Below are 20,892 nucleotides of genomic sequence, written 5' to 3'. Positions count from 1 at the left end.
ATGTATAAATTCTTGCTTATCCTTTCCTTTCGCTCACGTTATGCAACCTTGCGACTGCTAAACTAGAAATCAAGATTTATGGTAATAACAAAGCTTGTAAAATGCTTTAATGGCAATACATATCAAGTTACACAAGATAAATATAAATTGATCCATAATCACTTCCGTCAATGTAATAATAGCTTTAAGAAATATTCTGTTACAAATTAATGCGTTATATGTTTACCTTCCATACTATATTTAAACTATAATAGTTTATATCACTGGTAAATATAGTCAAATTAAAAGTCTATTAATGAGATATAAAGGAAATTACAATTTTATAATACAAAGTTATTCCAATAAATTATTGTTGGTGACGTTATACAATAATATATTTTATTTGATCATTACATTTGTATAACATATATTTAGTATATTCTTTTTTGTTTTTTTTTTATTATTAGTGTAAAATAGTTTAGTGTAAAATAAAAAAAGGCATAAAAAAATTGATGTACGGATCATTTATCTTGTAATTCTTGAGCTGTTGGTGAGGAATAGCTACTTTTTCTTAAAAGGTTTGCGGACCAACAGCCGACGATGACATCATGACCAAGAGAGATGAAAGATGACAAAAGACACCTCAACCTGCTGCTGACGTCAGTTTGCCCTCGCCATACTATCGCAAGCATGCATATTTATTTGAATGTGGGTAGTCGAACATATAGCTAGTTGTCATTGACGAAAATGACGAAATCGCTTCATTGATCGTCGCGTTTATTCTGCGGATCACAAGTACGAGTAACTCTTATACCGTCGGCTGTTAAAGAAGCGTTGAAGAAAAATATAAAATGAAAATTTATGAATTATTAGTATTCTACTTTATTACTATTAAAAATAAATCTCGATTATAAATAAATTAAGTTATAGATTTTTTTCATCTTTTGCGTTCTTCAACCAACAATTGTCATAGTAGAATGATGTTGCTCGCTAATATGACAATAGATGTCACTAATATAACTATTTTATTTATCAGAATTGTACAATAGAATGTAAAATAGATTCCTATGTGTCGTTATACGTGATTCTTACTGTGTTTTTTCATATCTACGATGTAGATTTCATCTATATGCATTTTTAAAAAGTGATTTTTAGTTTTGATAAAATGCGTCATATTAGCGTTGTCATATTTATTGTGAATAACAATTTGTAAATATAATTTACATGGTTACATTTTTAATACTTTTTTTTAAATTTACATGGACATTTTTTTACACATTAAACATAGGAAAGCAGGATGAATTTGCTGCGTCTTTTCTCCCAAATTTACTTGCATTTATTACTTTTGTGTCAGAAGACATGTCAGGGATACGGTGAAAGTAACGTGACTCCGATGACGTAAATTAGAACGCATTTTCTACATGCTACAACTAAGTGACAGTCGACTGACTTATTATTTTGTTATTCATCAAGTTGCTGTATTTAGCAACATGCTAGATAATTTTTAAGAAAACGTAATATAGAAAGTTTGTCGAAACGCTGCTGTATTTGCAATACTCATGCTTTCATTGTAGATGACATAAAAACGCCAGAACAGATCAAGTACTTGAGTCGTTGTCATGTTATTGATTTTTCCGTCTTCTGTTGCCTCTTCGAAGTAACACGCGCGTAATTATAAATTCTAATATTTATTGTTGCCTACAGCAGGGTACTAATTATACTAACCACGTCTCTGACTTCAAAGCTACAGAATACCTGCGTAGGTGTAGGAGAGCGACAACTTCTATGAATAAAGATGATACACCGATAGAGATTTGTCCACGTGTATGTGCATATACACGTGAGCACGCACGTGTGCGCGCGCACGCGCGCACGTATCAGGTGGCGACTGTCGGTTCAGGAACAACGCTGCGGAGGGCAAAGGCCGGGGGGAACAGCGAAGTGCGGTGAGGGTTAAAGGAGGCTGTAGCAAGAGATGCCGGTAGAAAGGAAGAAACAGAAGATGTATATGTGTAGTCGTTATTTTACGTATGTGTGAGCGACGTGTCCGCACAAGCGAACGTGGAGATGCGAATGTATTAGTCTTACCTTACTTCGGGTGTGCGCCAGGGAAGGGCGGGGAATGATGTTACCCGGGGAAAAGAAAGATATAAAAGAAGATGTCAACATGGCTGTGAAATCGCAGGTGCCGTTCGGGATTTTCCAGATCCGCGGAGGCGTCGCCATCCATTTAAATGCCATCGCGTGGAATTGACACGGTCTATGGGAGAGCCTTCCCATCTATCGTTTGACGTTGACACGTGCAATGCGTTTCGCGATTGAGAGATGGAAGCTATCGATTGCTGTATTTACCATATCCACCAAGCAAATCTAATCTTTTGATAACTTATGAAATTGTATCTAATTCTTTCTAAACATATCAGTTATAAATAGTTCTATATAGAAGAATTTAAATTCTTATTTGAAGTATGAAGAAAGTATATGATAACTACATTTTTAATTCTATTTTAATTTAACATATTTTGTATAATATATCTTTTTTTTACGAATATTTTAGATGCCAATTTAAATAGATTCTGGCATTTGAGAGACCAATAAAAGAAAAGATACTGACAATAAGTGTAAAGAAATATATATAAGCTGGAATAAAATAAATTTAAAAAATGGATGTGATTAGAATAATTTTGTAGTTATTAACAAGGTGACAACAACGTATATTCTTCTACAATACTCTCCTTTGAAAAAACATTCCTTCTCACTGTTTTAAGAAAAGTTTCTTAAAAGGAAGCGTTGTCTATTTACTTTAGCGTTCCCATTATATGCTATATTTGCACTTTTTACAGATACTATTTTTATAGATTTTATAGATACCATATTTAGTAGATTGCTAACAAAGTATTTCAAAAGATGAAATTAGATGCATCCATAGTAATTACTATGGATTATTCGTATCAAGATTGCAATATAAAAATAAAGAAGAACACATTCACGATTAATCAAAATTAATTATTTTGCTCACAACATGTATTCGTGTCATCTAGCTACGCTACTGGGCTTCCTCGCACACAACTGAATCATTCTTGTTCGTACATAACATATACCAGGTAGATTTATACAATGTATGCAACAAGAGCGAGCGAGAGGGAGCGATAACTAGAAGGGAAAGGCAGACCGCCAGTTGGTGGGAGTAGAGGCAGCGGATGCAGTAGTGATGGCGGCTGCGTTGGATAACCAGCCGGAGCAGGCCAGGTCGGAGGAGCGAGGGAGACGGGCGACGTGGGTAGGAGCGAGAGCCAGAATCGGAATGGAAAGACAGCCAGGTTGCCGGACGGGGTGGCAGGGGTGAGGGGCGAAGGCGAAGAGCGGCTTAGCCTGGCGCTGCCTCGGTCGTAGCCACGAGTGGAGTGTCGAGAGAACAACCGAGGTCCCGTTGGCCCTGGTGGTCGGCCCGCACCGGGTGAGGCGTCATGAAAGCGCGCCAGTCGACCGTGCGCACCTACAGCCGTATGAGAGCACGCTGAACGCTTCGTTTGCTGCCCATTTCCCGGCCCTTCCTCGCCGTCGCGCCTCCGTCCCTTTTCGGAGCACGACACGTTGACACGCGGTGGCGACCGGCGCATTGGCGCACCTCCTGAGACGTATCCCAGTCGGATTTACCGCGATCGCAGGATGACAGAGGTGACAGGCGGACGTCCAGCTGGATCGGCGACTCCGCTGATGAACGAGATCGCGCGTTTAAGGGATGTCGCTCTCTTTCTCGTCGAGGAATCGTGATTGGGGCGGGTGAAGAAGCGCGGTCAGTGGCCTGGTTTCTGATTGACACCCTAGGGTGGTGACCTCGGATAAGGGAGACTCTCATTTTGTGCTTTTAATTAGAAAGTTGGTGTTGTTTTACGGTGTTTGTTTTGAAATCCGGGCTTCGTTCTCTTTTATGACGCGTGTAGCTCCTTCCTCGGTGGCTTAATGAGGGCCTAGGGAGCGGCAGAGACAATGGATTCGGAGTAATGCTCAGGTGTGTGCTCCTTTGTTAATCAAGACGGAGCGTTTGTATTCTTAAACTACTCGGAATCTTTTGCTTCTCATAATTTTCGTCCCGATGGATGATTCAGGGATAGCATCGTATCATTAACTGTGACGTTTCGCGCGGTGGTTCTTCTCACGCGTGATATTTTCGCGCGTGAATTGCGATAGAGTAACGGAAGGAAGTCTACTCGGTAAGTGGACGCATGAAACCGCAGAACGGTTTAATCTGCTCAGTACTAATCCAGCCATAACTCATATTTCATATAAAGTTTCCGTCGTGCGGTTAAACTTGTATTTCATCAGCCGGATGAAGCGAAGTCAAGATAGAAGAGATCTATTGGCAGCAGGACACACGTACGAGCTTGGTGTATAAAAAAATCGAAATTATTGAGATTTTTAAAATTTTGTAAAATAAGGATCTCATCGTCGAACGACATAATTAAATATTATCGTGAAAAGACTAAAACAAAGTATATTGTATAGTGATAAGTGCAAGGAAAAAATCGATCGGGCACAGACCTTTCTCCGGGCAAAATCACGCGTTTCCGATCACCGAGCAATCTCTCGGCTATTTTCAATGTTTTGTGAAGCTTGCTTCGTTACCTCATTGTTGTCACGTTGACCGCGCCGAAGGGTGCAACCCCTAGTTCGTTATTCCGTTCCACACTTCGGAGCATTCAAATCGCGGAGTAACGAAGGGAGGAAACTAATCCAGTCCAGAAATGATATCGCATATTTCGTTCGATGAATAGACAGATGCGATAGAGAGAAATGTATTTAAAAACGAGAGTATAAAATAGAAGTAAAAATAGCACAATATGTTTTCTTTATAAGAAAGCAAAGTAATTTTCTTCCTCGGTTCGTTACTACATTAATGTATTATGTGATTTCTTTACGTCACATACTTCAAGAATAACATCGAGGAAGACAAAGGTGCCTGATGAGCGAAAGAACCGGTATTCTATTTAAGAACAACATGAAGAAAGGCAGAACAAAAAGACACGATACGTGCGAGAGATAAAGTAGAGAGGCACGCCTATTATACTTTCTTTGTTAGCATAGTCGTATATGTATATGTACCGGTCGTTGACATACATTTTCAACGTCAGATAGATGTCAAAATGTGAAAAGCAGCTGTAATAAAGTAATGAAAATTACATTAGATGTCTGTACCAATTAAGCTTCCATTTATAAAGTAATTTTATATGAAAGAAACATTGCGCAGCAATCAAATTGATGCAAGAAGCATTCCACATCTAGATTAAAAAAAAAGAACAAAATTGAATGCTCGAAACTAAATCGACCTACTTCAATCCGGCACGAGGACTGTGCGATTTGTTGAAGCAGAATTTAATGGATAACACGCGCTAAGACACCGCAGAAAAATGATCCATTAATTTTTTTTTATTCCGGGAAATTTACATAACTCTGATGCACCTGACACAGCGGATGTACCAGACCCGAGGAGGGGAGCCTGAGAACTAAGAGCAGCGACGTGCGAGAGTCGCGCATTAACCGAGTCATCGTTTCCTGGTGTTTTGGATTCGTGATAACGCGTTAGCTTCAGTCAAGCAGAAGGCTCGGCGACACGCGGCTCGCCGACTGATATGGCAGCAGCCGACCTTCCTGCCACCGCGATCCCTCGGCTCCTCCGCCATCGTCGCCGTCACTACCTCCGGCACCGGCGTAGCTGTCAAACAACCGAACAGGTGTTACCGCGAGGTACCCGGAGTGGGACACGCAATTTCTTGTGATACCACACGCACGGCGCGACTCGAAGAAGTAAGTCCTAGTGCCGTCGATCGATCGATGTGACACGCACATTCCTCGCGCATTCCTCGTTACTTAACTGGACGCCGAAGGTGTCTTCGTGGGTGTTATATTCCGTGAGGTGTCAGTGAGTGTCTGGGTGAAGGGTGGACCAAGAGCGATTGCTCCGGGAACAAGGAGGTTTCGACGTTGGTAGATTTCGCACTCATCGAAGATGACGGACCGTAAAGTCTTCTGTCCACAACCAGTATCCAAATTCAGCAGCATCCTTCTGCTGCTGTTGATTCTTTTAACCGAGGTGAGTGCCGATAACCACATGGATATGGGACATGTCGATAGAGTATTGTTTTACGCTAGAGACGTGGGTATTATAGCGCGAAGGACGCGCATTGGTAACATGCGTACATGTTTGTGAAATTATAAAATTGTTTCTTTTTTTCTGATGCTTTCAAAAGATGTATCGTTATTAATATTTAACTAAAATTTTCGTTATTTTAAATTTTCCTATAAATAATAAGATTTTTAATTCAAAATTTATCAGGCTAATATTTAACAATTACAGTTTGAGCGTTTCACAATTTGTATGGAGTAGGCAAGAATTACAGTTATACTATTACTTTCTATCATTCATTTATGCACTGATTCATTTTGAATGCACTTCATCTTAATTCTTCTTTGTCTTACAATTAGTATGAAAATGATGGAGATTTATCGTCCTTGCATTATTTCACTGAACTTCTATTCTTACTATCACTGGGGCATATAGAGCGGTTAAATAACGATCTCGATCTAGGACATTCCACTCCGGAGAATGTCCTTTTACACTGAAACGTACGTACTTGAGGCAATCTAGAGGCGATGACGTATAGAAGCGTATTGCATAAACTTGCAAATTTAAATTTATGAATTCGATATTAAGCTTAACATGCTGAATAAACAACTTTTAATAAAAGTCAGCACAAATTAAAAGTTTACTTTCAAATTTCTTGATTAGTCTATACCATATGTGAATAATATAAAATTTTTAAATATGTTTGATACAATATTTTGGATCAATACAAATAAATAACAAATAGGTAAGGAACATAAGGAATCTACATTAAATCGTTAGATTCATGTGTGGGCCTATTCTGTAACTCTTAACGACAGTTTCATTATATTGTGGTTGCGCAGCTTCTTTACCATATATAATATCTGCGCAACGCAAATATAACGATAACGAAACTATCGTTAAGAATTACAGAATAGATCCACTGTTCACTGAAATTTCCGTTAAAAGAAGAGACTAGAAATCTGAACGTATACTCGGAAATAAGCGAAGAAATATATTAATGTCGGCGAAGAGATTATGTACTTTTGCGACAGATTGGAGTCAGAGTTTGAGTTCTGGTCAACTGATTGGTGAAGGGGAACGTGACCGACATCCAGTCTTCTTTGCTCGATCGAATCGTATCTTGACATTGCGAAACACCGACTGGCTTTCTCAACCGCGAATACATTGCTTACTTCGAATGCCGATGTGTCTACTGACTCCTGTATCCGTCAGTACGGCGAATATCCAATCGTATTAGTGTCATTAGAATATATGTCTACTGCATACGTATTTTTTTGAAGAAGAAACTCTCGGATGTAATAATAACTTATTTTCTCTCTCTCTAGCGTTAAATTAATGTTTTCAACTCGAACGGAACAAATTTCACTATTTTATTCGTTTTTGCGCAAGCACGACATATTCAGTCGGACACCAGCGCAGTAGCGGATTAAAGAGGCTTAAGTGTCTGCCGTAGATAATCGAAATGATTAGTTGTCGGGATCGTTTGCCGATGGTTAGACCGCGGATTACGAGATTTTCCTCCCTCTCGGCGAGAGAGGATCTACCTTTCCGGGTAATTTAAATATTTAATGCACTGCAGAGTGCGGGAATTACGTAAATGAGTTTTTATTATCTCTCCGGGAGCTAGTGATTTCATTATACAACAGACGAACGGAGCGTTATGCGCAAATGTCATTTTTCGAAATAATACGAGATAATGCGTTCACGTGATAGCCACAACGCGATGCGTTTATTTGTGTAAAAAGATATTAATTTTTTAATTTTTTATTAGAGCTAAATTTATGATCACGTTTTGAAAAGTATTACATTAAATAATATATTTTGTTTCTTTGGATTGTACATTGGATATTATTATATTTATAAAACTTTATAGAAAATATAATGCAGAGATTGCTTCAAGATTGTATACAGATTCAATTATTTGTTGATTCAATAACGGGGAAGAAAGAGGATCACGGTTTATTATAGCTGTGAGTTACGGTTTATTGACTAAAGGAAAGTTTGGCGAAAGTACTTTGCGTCATACCTAATGAAGTTCATAATGGACAAAATGATCCGTCTAAATGTTCTATGTAACGAAAGGAAGCCAACGCCCATTTAACGACCGTTATATGATACTGTTCTACGCGAAATCGATTTGATATCAATTTCATTGCCATAAAACATCCTCTATTATCTGTTAGAAAAATTGATCATCGCTTTGTCATTAATCTTGATGTCTGTCTCACCGATATTACCATTGGAAAAATACAATAGACATTCTGATTGCAAAACTAATTGGACATAAATTATTTCCGGTAAAATAAAAAATAAAAAAATTTTTATCTACGTTTATATTTAGCTATATATCGAGAAACATACAAATCATTTATGTAACATCAAATGGTGTTGTTTTATTTGATCACAGAGTGAGTCATGCAAAGTGATAAGTACCCATGAAAAAGATATTATGTAATATATAAAAGATATATTCGTGCAACATATGGCCCCCAGCATTGATATCATCATATCGTATATATATGTATATATGCATTTTGTGAAGGAAATACTTTCCATTTAGACACTCGTTAATTAAAATCCAGTAATTTTGTAAATCGAGTAATTAATCAAATAAATCATAAAATAAGTAACAAATTGTTAGCGATATTTCGAAATGCAGTCAATTTCGCAAAAGTATGAGAAATCGAGCTTACGTGACACAGAGAAACTATTAATTAATTCTTTTCTTGTGATAAAGTATTAATTAGGAATCTTATCAATCGTAAAGTTTAATTAGCATAGCTATTGAATTAGCATAACATTATGCAGTAAGATATAAAGTTAGAATACTCAGAACAAAATTGAATCAAATTTATAGTAGGTTTTAACTCTTCCAATGCTATTTCCAGTTCCACTAAGCTTTCTGTTCATAAATCCGCTTTGCGTGGTACTCTACATTATTTTTGCAACACGGTCAAGTACACCGAATGCTCGTTTATTTTACATCAACGTTCATCCATCGTTCGCAAAATTTACATCCGCTCTTCCGCTGAGAGAGTTAAAATTTTCTAAACTACTGGGTAGAATCACAATGGGTTTCCGCTATACCGATAGCCTTTTGCAGATAGATATAAATAGATGAATTAACTTTATAATTTCTTACGTTTTATTAAATTATTTTACTTTTTGCTACATATATTATTTTATTTTATTTTGCGACATACAATAAGGCGTGTGCCCTATAAATTAGAAATTAATAATAAAACTAATAAAAATAATATTTCTTTTTAGGTAATGATTTGACTCGTATGATACGATTTAATTCAATTTTTCTGTTTTTTTTTCGCGTGTCTCTAGGAAAGAAGAGTGGGTGCGACAAAATCATGACATTATTGGCCCAGAATTCGAGGCTCATGACCGCGCTATATTAAACTCTTACCGCGGAGACCCTGTTCGCCGAATGTCTCGCAAATAGCCGGCGTCGTCATTTTTAAGTCGGACGTTACGCTACATATGCGATAAGTTACGTTGACACGCGAGCACATTGTCGGTTAGTCCATCGCAAACAAAAAATCGTCTTCGATAGTTTCCCTATACTATGGAAGTTCTCGAGTCGGCATTTATAAAGCCAGTTTCATGCGTTTTATTTCGAATGAATATGCAGTTATCGGATATTTTTTTTGTCTGAGTATAGAGATCGAAATATTGGCTCGCTTAAATATTACGGGAAACGTGCGTGCTTTCTACGAAAACTTCATGCATACATATCTCGATTAAACACAATTGTATGCAATTATTCGGAATAAAAATAACGCTATTTAAAATACTCGCGTTATAAATTGCTTAATAGTTTATATAATGAGTTATTGGAATATTAAATGAACAATTAAGACAGTGTAATTAATAATATAACATTTATTGCAATTATTATTGCAACAAGTCTAATCTGTAATTATTACTAAATAAAAATAAAAGTCTGTAAATATTAATTATCGTAAATATCTGAAGCGTTAAATAATGATTTAATCTATTAAAGTTTAAAACGACACTCGAAATAAGCCGAAGATAGTAAGCTTAATAATTTCTTTATTCCGTCACGGTTGCGGCTTACCGGAAACGGCGTCTCGCAAAGGCAAGGACAAGCCGCACGTGGTGCTCTGCTGAGTGTCAAACGACTACGGTTCATCCGGATGTGCGACTATATCCTGGACTAGCCTGGGAAAATACGGCTGCACATGTTACGAAAATAGAACAGACGGGAGAAATAAATCACCGTTCACTCGTCTAAGCCATATCCGAGGCCTTCAATCGCGTCTAGCTATCGTAAATGGCATGCAAGAATTAAAATTGAAACAATCCACAAGCACAAAAAAAACAGGATTATTGAAATTATGTATAATACACATGTTAGCCATACTCTGATTATAGGTACTCGACAATACAAAAATATTACAGATGATAACAGATTGATGGAATTAAATTTTTATAGCATAGAAACAGATCTCACTTTCCCCAACTTTCTTCGTAATTGAGTTAAAAGCTGAAAGGTTTCAATTCAATCTAATTAGATAAATGCATAAGAAAGTAAACACGTAACATTTACATACATATTTCAAGTCTGAAATAAAAGATTTGAACAATTTATTCTAATCAGCCGAGTTTATGATCTTTCCGTCTTTGTTGTAAATCTTAAAAAACAAAGAATATGAATTTTACCTACATATATTTCTAATATTATTTATCATATAAAATATTAAAATCCATAATATTAAAAGATTTTTCTCATTAGTTTAACTTTGCTCGATATTGGATTTGACATTGTATTGTGAGATTCCTCTCTTTCTCTTTTTAAATTATCTTTTTATATAATCTATTCTTTATTGAACTGCAACTCTCATATTAATTTTCTCTGTCTCTATTATTAAACACTCGTAGATTGTGCTGTCAAAATCACGTACATTAATTGTAGAAATAATTTGCAAACTAGATTTATTAATATAAATTTTCCGCTTAACTCCATATATCATATTTCGGATTTTCCGCGCGGTTTCCTTTTATAGATAATTATTTACGTAATTAAATGATTTGTTATATTTTTGCTATCATCGCCATATAGATAATTAATATGTCAATTCTTAGCGATTATCTCGATGCTTCTCTAAAGCTTTTCAGTGCAAATAAACATTCGCGATTTTACTCACGCGTTTAATCCGTTCGTTCGTTTTCTCGCGCGTCGTGTAAAAAAGACCCGGAATAAGGGACAAAAATACGCGTGATGGTGTACTACGCACACGGTTCTCTGACGTCGTTGGGTATAAAAGAAAAGAAACAGCTTGGTGGCTTTTTTGGCGCATCCCGACTCATCCCTCTGCCTCCTGGTCGCATCCGCGTGAATACACTTGCAGTTTCACTCCTGCTTTCTCTCCTCGTTCTTTCTCATTGTTGCACGCATCCGTCCGAATGCATTTGGATAAATTGTACATCGCGCTATTGAGAAAACCATACGCTTGACGTCATTCTGCTGTCGGTGGCATCTCTTTTGTGTTCAAGGATTGCAGTGGAAACGTTGTTGTGTTTTTTTTTTTTCAAGATCGCGTCTTAATTAAAGCGAGTTGTACCTTACATCCTGCTTCATCCTACGTTGATTTATCCTATACGCGTCGATGTGATAGTAACTGCGATTTATACAGAAAATCTTCGAGTTTACCTTGTTGCAAAGATAAATGATGTTTATACGATAGGCAGTTAATTCTACAAAGATCTCTTATTGTTTGTGTATACATTCAATTTTCACAATGTTCAAGAAAGTAACGGTTCAAGAAAGTAACGGTTGCGTAATTGTATCGATAAGAATTCTGTAAAACGTGAGCAAAATTTTTGGTTACACGAAAAAAGAAAGTTAGCGCAGCATATTTTACTGTTGCAATCAATTTTGCCAATTGTATAAATAGCAAAAAATTTGATTATGAGTACTAATTTACTGGAAAAATCATTTCACTAAATTTGCAAAATTATCTTATAATAATATTTTAATTCTTATTTTATCTGCAAATCGGCCACAGTGCTGTGACAATAAAAAATACATTTAGTAACTTTTTTTTTACAAAACTAACAAAACGAGGTTCTGTTGTAATATCGAATAATTAGTAATGATAACGATCTTTGGCCGCTTTCACGTCAGATATGCAGTAGCAGCGATTTTTCGCTGCGATAACAAAATTCCTTTTCTCCATGTTTACGATGAAAAGAATGCTTTTTCTCAATTTTTTGCATTAATATATATTAATTACTATCGTATCGTAAGACCGTATTAACCTGATTCAATATCTGACAAAAATATCAAAAAACGTCAAAATATGCATTGCAGAAATTTATTTGCAGACGTAAGAAGTTCACGCGATTAAGTTCGTTTAATTGTGGGTGTGTTGATTAGAGCGAATCAAAACAGTTTTAGGTATATCGACACACAAATATTGTTACGTTTCTCTGTTATTTCTAAAGCCCAATTTCGCTAGTTATAATTATAGCTAAAACATGTAGCAAAATACATAATTGAAATGAAATTATCGTATTAGCAAATGCAATTAACAAATAATCCATAGAATATTGTCGGTATGGTCGCATATATCTTTGCAGATGTTAATATTTACATAGATAGATAAATCATAGATACATCCATTGGCTATTAAAAGTTAGAGTTACTTACCGTAAAGCACTGTAATAGTTCTCTCGTGCATTATTGTACTATTTGTCAAACTCATACGTCGTTATTAATTAAAAAATCTCCTTGAAATACAAAAGAGTTAATTTCTTAGGAATTTTAATTAAAGGTTATGACTGAACTTTTACAAATTCGCAGACACATTTACTCAAAACGGCCATCCGGATGTAAAAATAGAAATCGCGATATCGTGTCCGAGAAGCGTTCATTTATCATGCGAATCATCAAATCCCGGATACATTAATTACTTTTAATTTATATTCAAAACGTATAAAATTTTCTAAAAGATCGGCGATAATTGTTTCTAAACAGCTTTACAATACAAATTGCAATTTATATCATGATTGCTCATTAATGATGCAAAGTATTAGATACTATATTGTTATTTTAGTTAGATCGTTCAGTAATCTCAATAATTAATAATTCTTTATATATTAAGAATAAAATCTTAGATAATCTTCAATTATTTAACACAACAAACGGATTCATTAAAAATAAGTTAATTACCACAAATACATGTGAGTGTACAATTTTACAATGATTCGTAACGCTGAAAAGTTAAACGCAAAACTTTTGTGTTAGTTCACCCTAAGAGTAATATAATCACGAGAACGATGACGCAAGCCTTAATTAGGCAAAGTCAAAAGTTGCGCGGCACATAAATGCGTCATGGATAGCCGAGAGCACGCGTTTATGTCTAAATGAGTTTGCAACGACCAAGTTACAGCGAAGTGTATTCCTTTCTTGATTAAACGCATCAAAGTCCTATCCAGTGATACTACTGGGGCCATGGCTTCTCGGCAATATGAGAGGTTTTTACATGGTTTATACAATGGTTGTTTTTTTTAGAAAAGAAGCGCGCAACACTATGTTCCTTTGTTTCGCATTTGGAATCGCCACGATCATGCTAACGCAAATAAATCCGATAGGATATTATCACTGTGTGAGATATTGCACTCTCTAGACTTTCGGTACGTAGGTAGAGGCATCGAAGCCTGGCGAGCGACCTAACGATCACCTACAACGTCTGTATCTCGAGTTACGCAATCATCAATCACCTCGCGCGCAGGTAAATACTTTTTCACAGCGATTCGCCGTGGCCGCGCAGAGACTCGAATTACCGTCGAGAAGCCGCAGGCATTTGGTAAACAGGAAGCGAGATCGTTAAGTGCACGCGGATCTTATCTAGGTTTATCCTACGGTGTACTGAATGCGCACCGGCAGGTGCACGTTGAATTGTTACTATGAAAAATATCGGATCGGGACAAAGATGGAATTTATGCAAATGCCATGTTATTGCCAGATGCATCTTCGATGCTATCATATCTTTTTTCTTTGATATAGCAACAACCAAGAGAATCGCAGCTATGAATAACTAATTGTAAGCGGCTCGAGATAAATCTTCGCCAGAGGCTGATTTACCAGATAAATGCAAACTCCTTCGTTATATAACTGATAGATTCGACGAATTGCAATAATTTTTTGGCAGATATAATTGTCGCGTTTCGTGTAAATTACTTTTTTATTTCACGACAGTTGTAGTTGATGTTTCTCTCGGAAACTATTAGTACTCGCAGATAAGCTTGAGGTAGTAAATTCCTTTAGTGGAATGAAATTCTAACAATGCCAGCTATTACGGGAAAACAACATTTCTGCATTCGCTAGCTATTAATAATTACAATAAGTGATTTCTTTACTTAGCGTGCATCTCTGTTGTCGATGAAAACTTCAAGAACAAAAAAAAATACATTTCACATGCAGCAATGATGCATTTGCATAACATTTATATACATGTAAGAGCACAATGCGATTAGCATACCATTCACCTGATGCATCGTGGCTCATCTTCGATCTATAATTGCAAACATATGTCCAGCAATTTTTTGCTGACAAACAATTGTAATTGTTAATTATTTTAGGGTGCAGAAACATTCTGTCGCATTACACATATATATCAACGTGTATCTTTTCATGTTTATTTTTGTTAAATTTTGAGACAGAAAAAAAATTAATTAACAAATTAAATCTATAATGATTAATAAAACGCGGAGTATGTTGAACGACGGCGAAATATTTTTCAATTTCTGTTTAACATGGAAACGTTTTCACAACCGGTCTTTTCTCGACCGGATCTTTTAGTTGTTCCTACAAAAAACGTCAAAGCGATTTGCCAAGCAATTAATGAAGCGTTATATTACGCTCGATATGACACGCCGCATTTATCATTTCTTTGGAAAGAAAAAATTGGCCGGACACATTATCGTAAAATACGTCGTTTGTTTTTAACATGTACGTGACATATTGCTCATTGGACAATATTATTTCGCCGTTGTTTTCCAGAAGCACATTTTTCGCTGCGTTCATCTCTCTCGAGGCTAACATTTCTACCGTTTTATAAGACGCTGTATTTTCGTTGTCACATGAGTGCAAGAAGAAATAATACTGAAAACAGATTATCGAATGCGATAGCTAAACAGAAGTAACGTTATCGCTGCTCGGAATGTTACGAGCGCCTGGTTGATAAGGATTTTTCGTCGACGCTCGTATAATCGCATAGTCACCGACTTATCGTTTCGAGTATTAGTTTTAAATTCAACGATAAAAATATCCGGCAATTGTAAATAGCTTGTGTGCTAAAAATATAAAAGCTATTCCGACGGGAATAAGAAATGTCAGGCTTGTCGATTTGCTATGTCGTTCACGTTGTGGAAATGCGATGACTGGCGAACGAGAGATTTTAACGCCGCGCATTGCGCGACCGAGGCGGGATTTCTGTTTAACAGTCCCGTCGCGTTTCCGATTTGCTCGCAGGCGGATCTCGACAACACGTCAGTGGAAAATTATCGTAATAATTCCGTTCCCAATTACGCGGTAATTGCATTACGGTCATTACCGACCGTTTTTTTTCTTCCTGCTGCGTCTCAAACGGCCGTTTCAGTGCCACGCTTCGTCAATGACGCGGACAATGTAACAGGATGATCACGCGACGCACGTTACATGCTGTAAAAGTTACATAATCAGCACAGAGAGAGAAAGAGAGAGAGAGAGAGAGCGCCGGATCGAAGCGTTAATGCAACGTCCGGCTATAAATTTACAGCTTTGCTTGTTTATGCGTGCTGGCGCAAGAAACGCTGCGCTTGTTCGCGGACGATACACCGGAATGTGGGTCGATTTGTGGTCGATCAAATGTAGACGTACAATACGCATCCGTGAGCAATTTACTGGCAGAGCGAATACAATGGAATATTCGCTGTACGTTCTAAAATGCCGCATCACACTCGGCAGAATATGTTGTAGCGCTCGAAATTTTCCGAACGGTCGAATAATTCTTTTGCTCGGATTTTAAATTATACGAATTTTTCCGGAGATCGTAGAATATGTAGGTATTCGAAAAATTCAAATCCGTGAATAGTCAACTAAAATAGTAAAATAAATCTAGACAATATATTGTAAGAAAAAGAATAAAAAAAGTTATTTAAAGTACACATTATTTTCTTTTGAATTTTCCTGGACATTTGATTCGAATCTTTGCGCATGAAGATTGAAAATCGAGTATTCAGTCATTCATTTTTATTCAAATATAGGTAAACATTTACATTTCAAAGTGTTTTATTTTTTAAAAATTGTTTTTAATTTCTTATTTAAATTCTAAGATGTATGTATATTTATAGTAATGTTTAGAAATGTATAAATCCGTTTTGACAAACGATCGATAACGGCGTGGAGAGTTTGTCACGCGAGACGTGCGTGACGTCGGTACAGCGATTATCTAAGAGCAACATGCATTTCATTATTATCGCTGATTTATCTCGCTGTTATAATTTAGTTGTCCGGCCATTAGCAATTAAAGTACTCTCGTTTAATTAATCACGCTCTATTAATTATCGTGAAGCGCGGCTTGCGCTATTTATATCATAATTTTCCGAATAATGAACATTATAAATAGCTTTTGAAGTAGCTTTTTCCATCCTGGTGCATTGTAAATACCCGCATCACACATTTTTGTGACATAAATATTATCGCGAAACAGATAACGGAAGGCAGTTAGACTCCAACAGAGCTTAAAAAGATAACGATATATATGTAATTGTTTAAAAATAGACATGAGGACATTGAGTGGCGATTAAAAGGGAAGAAAGGGAAGGCCATCGGTGCACAAATCGAACAAGGTCGTGCAACAGGTTTTGCAAGGGGTAAAAATGGCGAAGCACGCAAGCTACTTAGTTAGAATCTCCCGAGTGCGCATTCGAAACGAGTGCCTTTCTTTAGTCTCTTTGTGTGAATAAAACGTTCGTTGGATTTACGATATACACTGAATATTTTCCTGAGTGCGCTCGTAACGCTCGTAACAAGAACATGGAGAAACGAGATGATAGCGCACATCTTATATTTATATGTTTTGCAAAATTAGCAAACGAGAAAACACATTTTACGTACAAAATATCTGTTGCCGCCGTTATTTTGTGGGCTTGTAAGACGGCCTCATTTTTAACCGCCGCTGTAAGGACAGCCTCGGGACGTTTATTTTGTTCCCAACGTTGTTTGCCTACGTTTAAGCTTGGAATTTTTTCCGAGACTCGTCGGCTTGTCCGCTGCACGATATTCTATGCACGATCACGTTCTCACTTATTTACGGATTCGGAGCCCGTTCGTGAACCAGAATGCGTTTCACACATTTGTACCTTTGATACCTTCCTAGCTTGTGACTGAAACAAAGGAAATATCGAATTTCTGTCGCGCTATATCGACTGTAACCACCTGCCGTTCGTAAGCTAATGCGTAAAATGGTACAAAATGGGATTTCGAACAAGAATTTATCTCACCCTTATAGTCTCGGCACGAGACAAAGCAAAGTCGAGGGCATTTACCTGAGAATCTCTCATTTTTATATTATCCCTAGCTAATACTTTTGTTACTAGCCTCATAAATAATTCTTGCTGATAGAAACTTTACGAGAGAGGAGGAAATGACGATACACACCGACAAAGATAATGCATGATACGAATGTGGTAGAGGAGGCAGTCAGTTAATTCCGATGTTGACATAATGCACCGGAAGGCGAGTAATCATGATTCATCACGCTTGCTATACTTATTTTATTGAAATCGATATTATCTTGCATGAGCTCTTGAACAACTTGTTTAAAAATTATGTCAATATTTTTGTGAAATAATCTTTTTATATTCAAAAAAAGAAAGCTTCTCTCTTTCGATTATTCAAACGTTACGCATAACATAGAAAAATTAAAATTTTGTAAGAGGATCTTTCGAAGCAACTCAATCTTATCATATATGGACAGATTTTTTTGCACATGGCCCGCTTGATGTCCACTTAAAAGGAAACTTATTTAGTACTCTAATAATAGGATACCAAGGCAGATAAGACAGGGTGACGGACAGCGAATCAGTTGCAAAGTGTCACGGACGCGACGCTGATGGGGTGTCACGGACACGTTACTTCCACCTCTTCCACCTACTTCCATGTACTACTACATTGAACGTGAACGAAAACCACTCGCAAGGTCGGAAATACGCTAAGGCGCGTGACAACGGTCAACCGGAAGTGACGCACGTGCTAGACCTCAAACATAGCGATCGAGAGCCACGCATACTTCACGGAAAGTTGCTGAGTGCTACTTTCTACTTTCAAAATCTTAACTGGAAGCAATAAGCCGCGCGTCGTTGCTACTTAAACTAAACATTGCGGTAAAATGTGGTAGAAAACATAAAAATTGCTTTAAAACTGGACGCGGATAGAAAGAAATGTCGAAACATTTTTTAAGCGACATATTGAAGTGATGATATAGATATTATAATCTAAACTTTCCAGAATACTTCAAATTCTTCAAAATTTGATGTGGTTATATAGAGAGAAATGTCGAAGTATTTTTAAAGCGATATATACGCAATATGGATATTCTAGAATGCAGTCTTTTTCTTTTCACGACGATTTACTTAATAATGCATAAATGCAACTACGTCGGTTCACCCAACATTATTTGAGAATTTCGTGACAAACAGATATGTGTAATGGAATAGGTCTTGCCAGATATGTTTTACATTGCGATATTGCGTGTCATACAATGATTTAATCGTAATATAATTACATTTGCAAATTGCTTTTTTTTCTCGAACAATGTAAATACGTAAATTGGTACTTGTGTATTACTCATATAAATTTTCAAAGGATTGAGGTAAATGTATTTTAAGTACTTTTTAAGTGCCAACGACGATTCTCTTTGCAAATGCAAAATGTACTTCTGTAAAAAATGTAAACATCCCTTTTTACCACGACGAATAACTAAATCTCTCATTATTAAATTTTTTCCTCACTTTTTGTATAAAATGCACCGCATAATTCACCACGTTGTCGGCATGCCGCGTTTAATCATCGCGCGGCAAATATCTCCAACCGCGAAGTGAATTTATTTCCTTCGAAGCACGAGGCAAACGAAATTCTCGCGTGCCTCAGCCACGTATTTTCCGATTATCTCTGCCAAGCCGGCATGCTATTCGTGCCTTCTTTGTACAATTAGGAGTTTTTGTCGTCGTCCGTGTCGACGTCAAGCGCGAGGGATAGGCCGCCTGTGGGGGGTATACGATTGAGAGAAACGAAGGGAAGGTGGGAAAAGAGACGTTGCGTTAGAGGGAGATAGAGCAGGGATCAATATGCACCTCACTGTCGCGAACGGTTGTAGGAAAAGATATTTCATCACTTTAGACCTGAATGGATGTTGAAAGATTCATCGTAATGTTATCAATAGTCCAAGCTGATCAAGTTGCTTTTGAGTTTTTGTTTATAGTGCGTGATTTATTAATAAGTTAAATGTCAAATTACATTAAGACTTATTGAGAAGCCAAGAAATTTATAATTTTCCTTTCTCACATCTCAAACAATTTCCCGTCATGCCAGTTACAAATGGATATTGATGACTGGCAAATTGTTCCTCCAACAACCTTAATCAATATCTGATTACTGCGATTTTTCCCCATGGTGCCGCTTTTTATATTCTATATACCACAGATTGATTTGCGTTCAATTCGTTGTAATATTCAATATTTAATAAAAGAAATTATATCTTGGGAATTTTAGCTAGCGATATTTTTCTTCTTACAAATAAAATTTTCCTATTGGATATTGGACGGTACGAACGGTATGGTATATTGGACATCATCTCCAGTGAGCTCTCTATTACGTGTCAACGACAGCGTTATAGGTTTACGGTGCGCTATCTTTCCCACGTCTGGGAACGCGTTGGCTCTCAGTATATATGTCGTGCACACACACACATATGCTGTCTGTCAGTAGTTCATAAAAATTCATAGCTATGAGTAGCCGCGAGTACAGCCATTTAAAATCAACATACCGTTTGCGTCATTTCCCACAACCATTATTTCAATCTTTCACATCCAACTGACAATGAGATATTTCTGATATCAACATAGATTGAGTCAATTTTTCTTCGATTCACAAAAACTTCGCGCACATATTGTTATGCCATAAATTTGACAAAATAATGTCTGAATGGCTTTCAAAAATTTTTATTTGAAACGATTTAGTGACTAAACGCGTGCTGTAGACACGCGGTTGAAAAAATGGACAAAAACGTTTGGTACAAGGGACTGGACGGTCGTGCATTCGCAAGTTAATGGCCAATATTTCGCGGTGGAGAAAGCGAAGCGCTGAACGGAGGTCGTGAGCCTCGTTAAAAGCCGTCCATAAACTTAGAGTTGTTTCACACTGTGGGAATCACGATATCGCGCGAGTATCAGACGTATCGAAACGAATAACCGTTACTATATGTGAGAGGGCACAAGCCTCTTGCTATCATAGGTATTATCTTTACATCGACGGAAATAAAAATAGATGAGGGATCGATGACGCGATAAATGACCCTCTTTCAGTTTCTTGATTATCTTTAAGGATGGAACCTTGAAATCCAAGATACATTGCTGATTTATAACGGTCCTTACTAACACGAGCTCGACTCACGGATCACGGTTACGACATTGCGTGGTGAGGCCGTAAAAGCATACAAGCGTCGAGATGAGTACGAAACAGTTAGACGTACGCATGTTCTCATAGA

The 20,892-nt window shown here is 37.0% G+C and overlaps 1 protein-coding gene across 4 annotated transcripts in view; it reads left to right on the top strand.

Annotated features, from left to right (window-relative positions):
• The first annotated feature begins 3,231 nt into the window (after positions 1 to 3,231).
• The window catches only part of LOC112466444 (tyrosine-protein phosphatase 10D), a 30,350-nt gene continuing 12,689 nt past the window's right edge, over positions 3,232 to 20,892 (top strand). For 2 of the 4 annotated variants that reach the window (XM_025034536.1, XM_025034533.1), the window contains exon 1: positions 3,232 to 6,070. In XM_025034536.1, coding sequence (XP_024890304.1) covers positions 5,987 to 6,070 — 84 coding nt within the window. In that variant the 5' untranslated portion in view covers positions 3,232 to 5,986. The remainder of the gene's footprint in view (positions 6,071 to 20,892) is intronic. The other 2 variants (XM_025034534.1, XM_025034535.1) reach the window with 2 other exon arrangements.

The sequence above is a fragment of the Temnothorax curvispinosus genome, unplaced genomic scaffold, assembly GCF_003070985.1.
Source record: "Temnothorax curvispinosus isolate PA1 unplaced genomic scaffold, ASM307098v1 QBEX01016195.1, whole genome shotgun sequence".
In the NCBI taxonomy this organism is placed as follows: Eukaryota; Metazoa; Arthropoda; class Insecta; order Hymenoptera; family Formicidae; genus Temnothorax; species Temnothorax curvispinosus.
The sequence above is the reverse complement of the archived record's forward strand: the minus strand, read 5'-3'. Positions and strand labels throughout refer to the sequence as shown.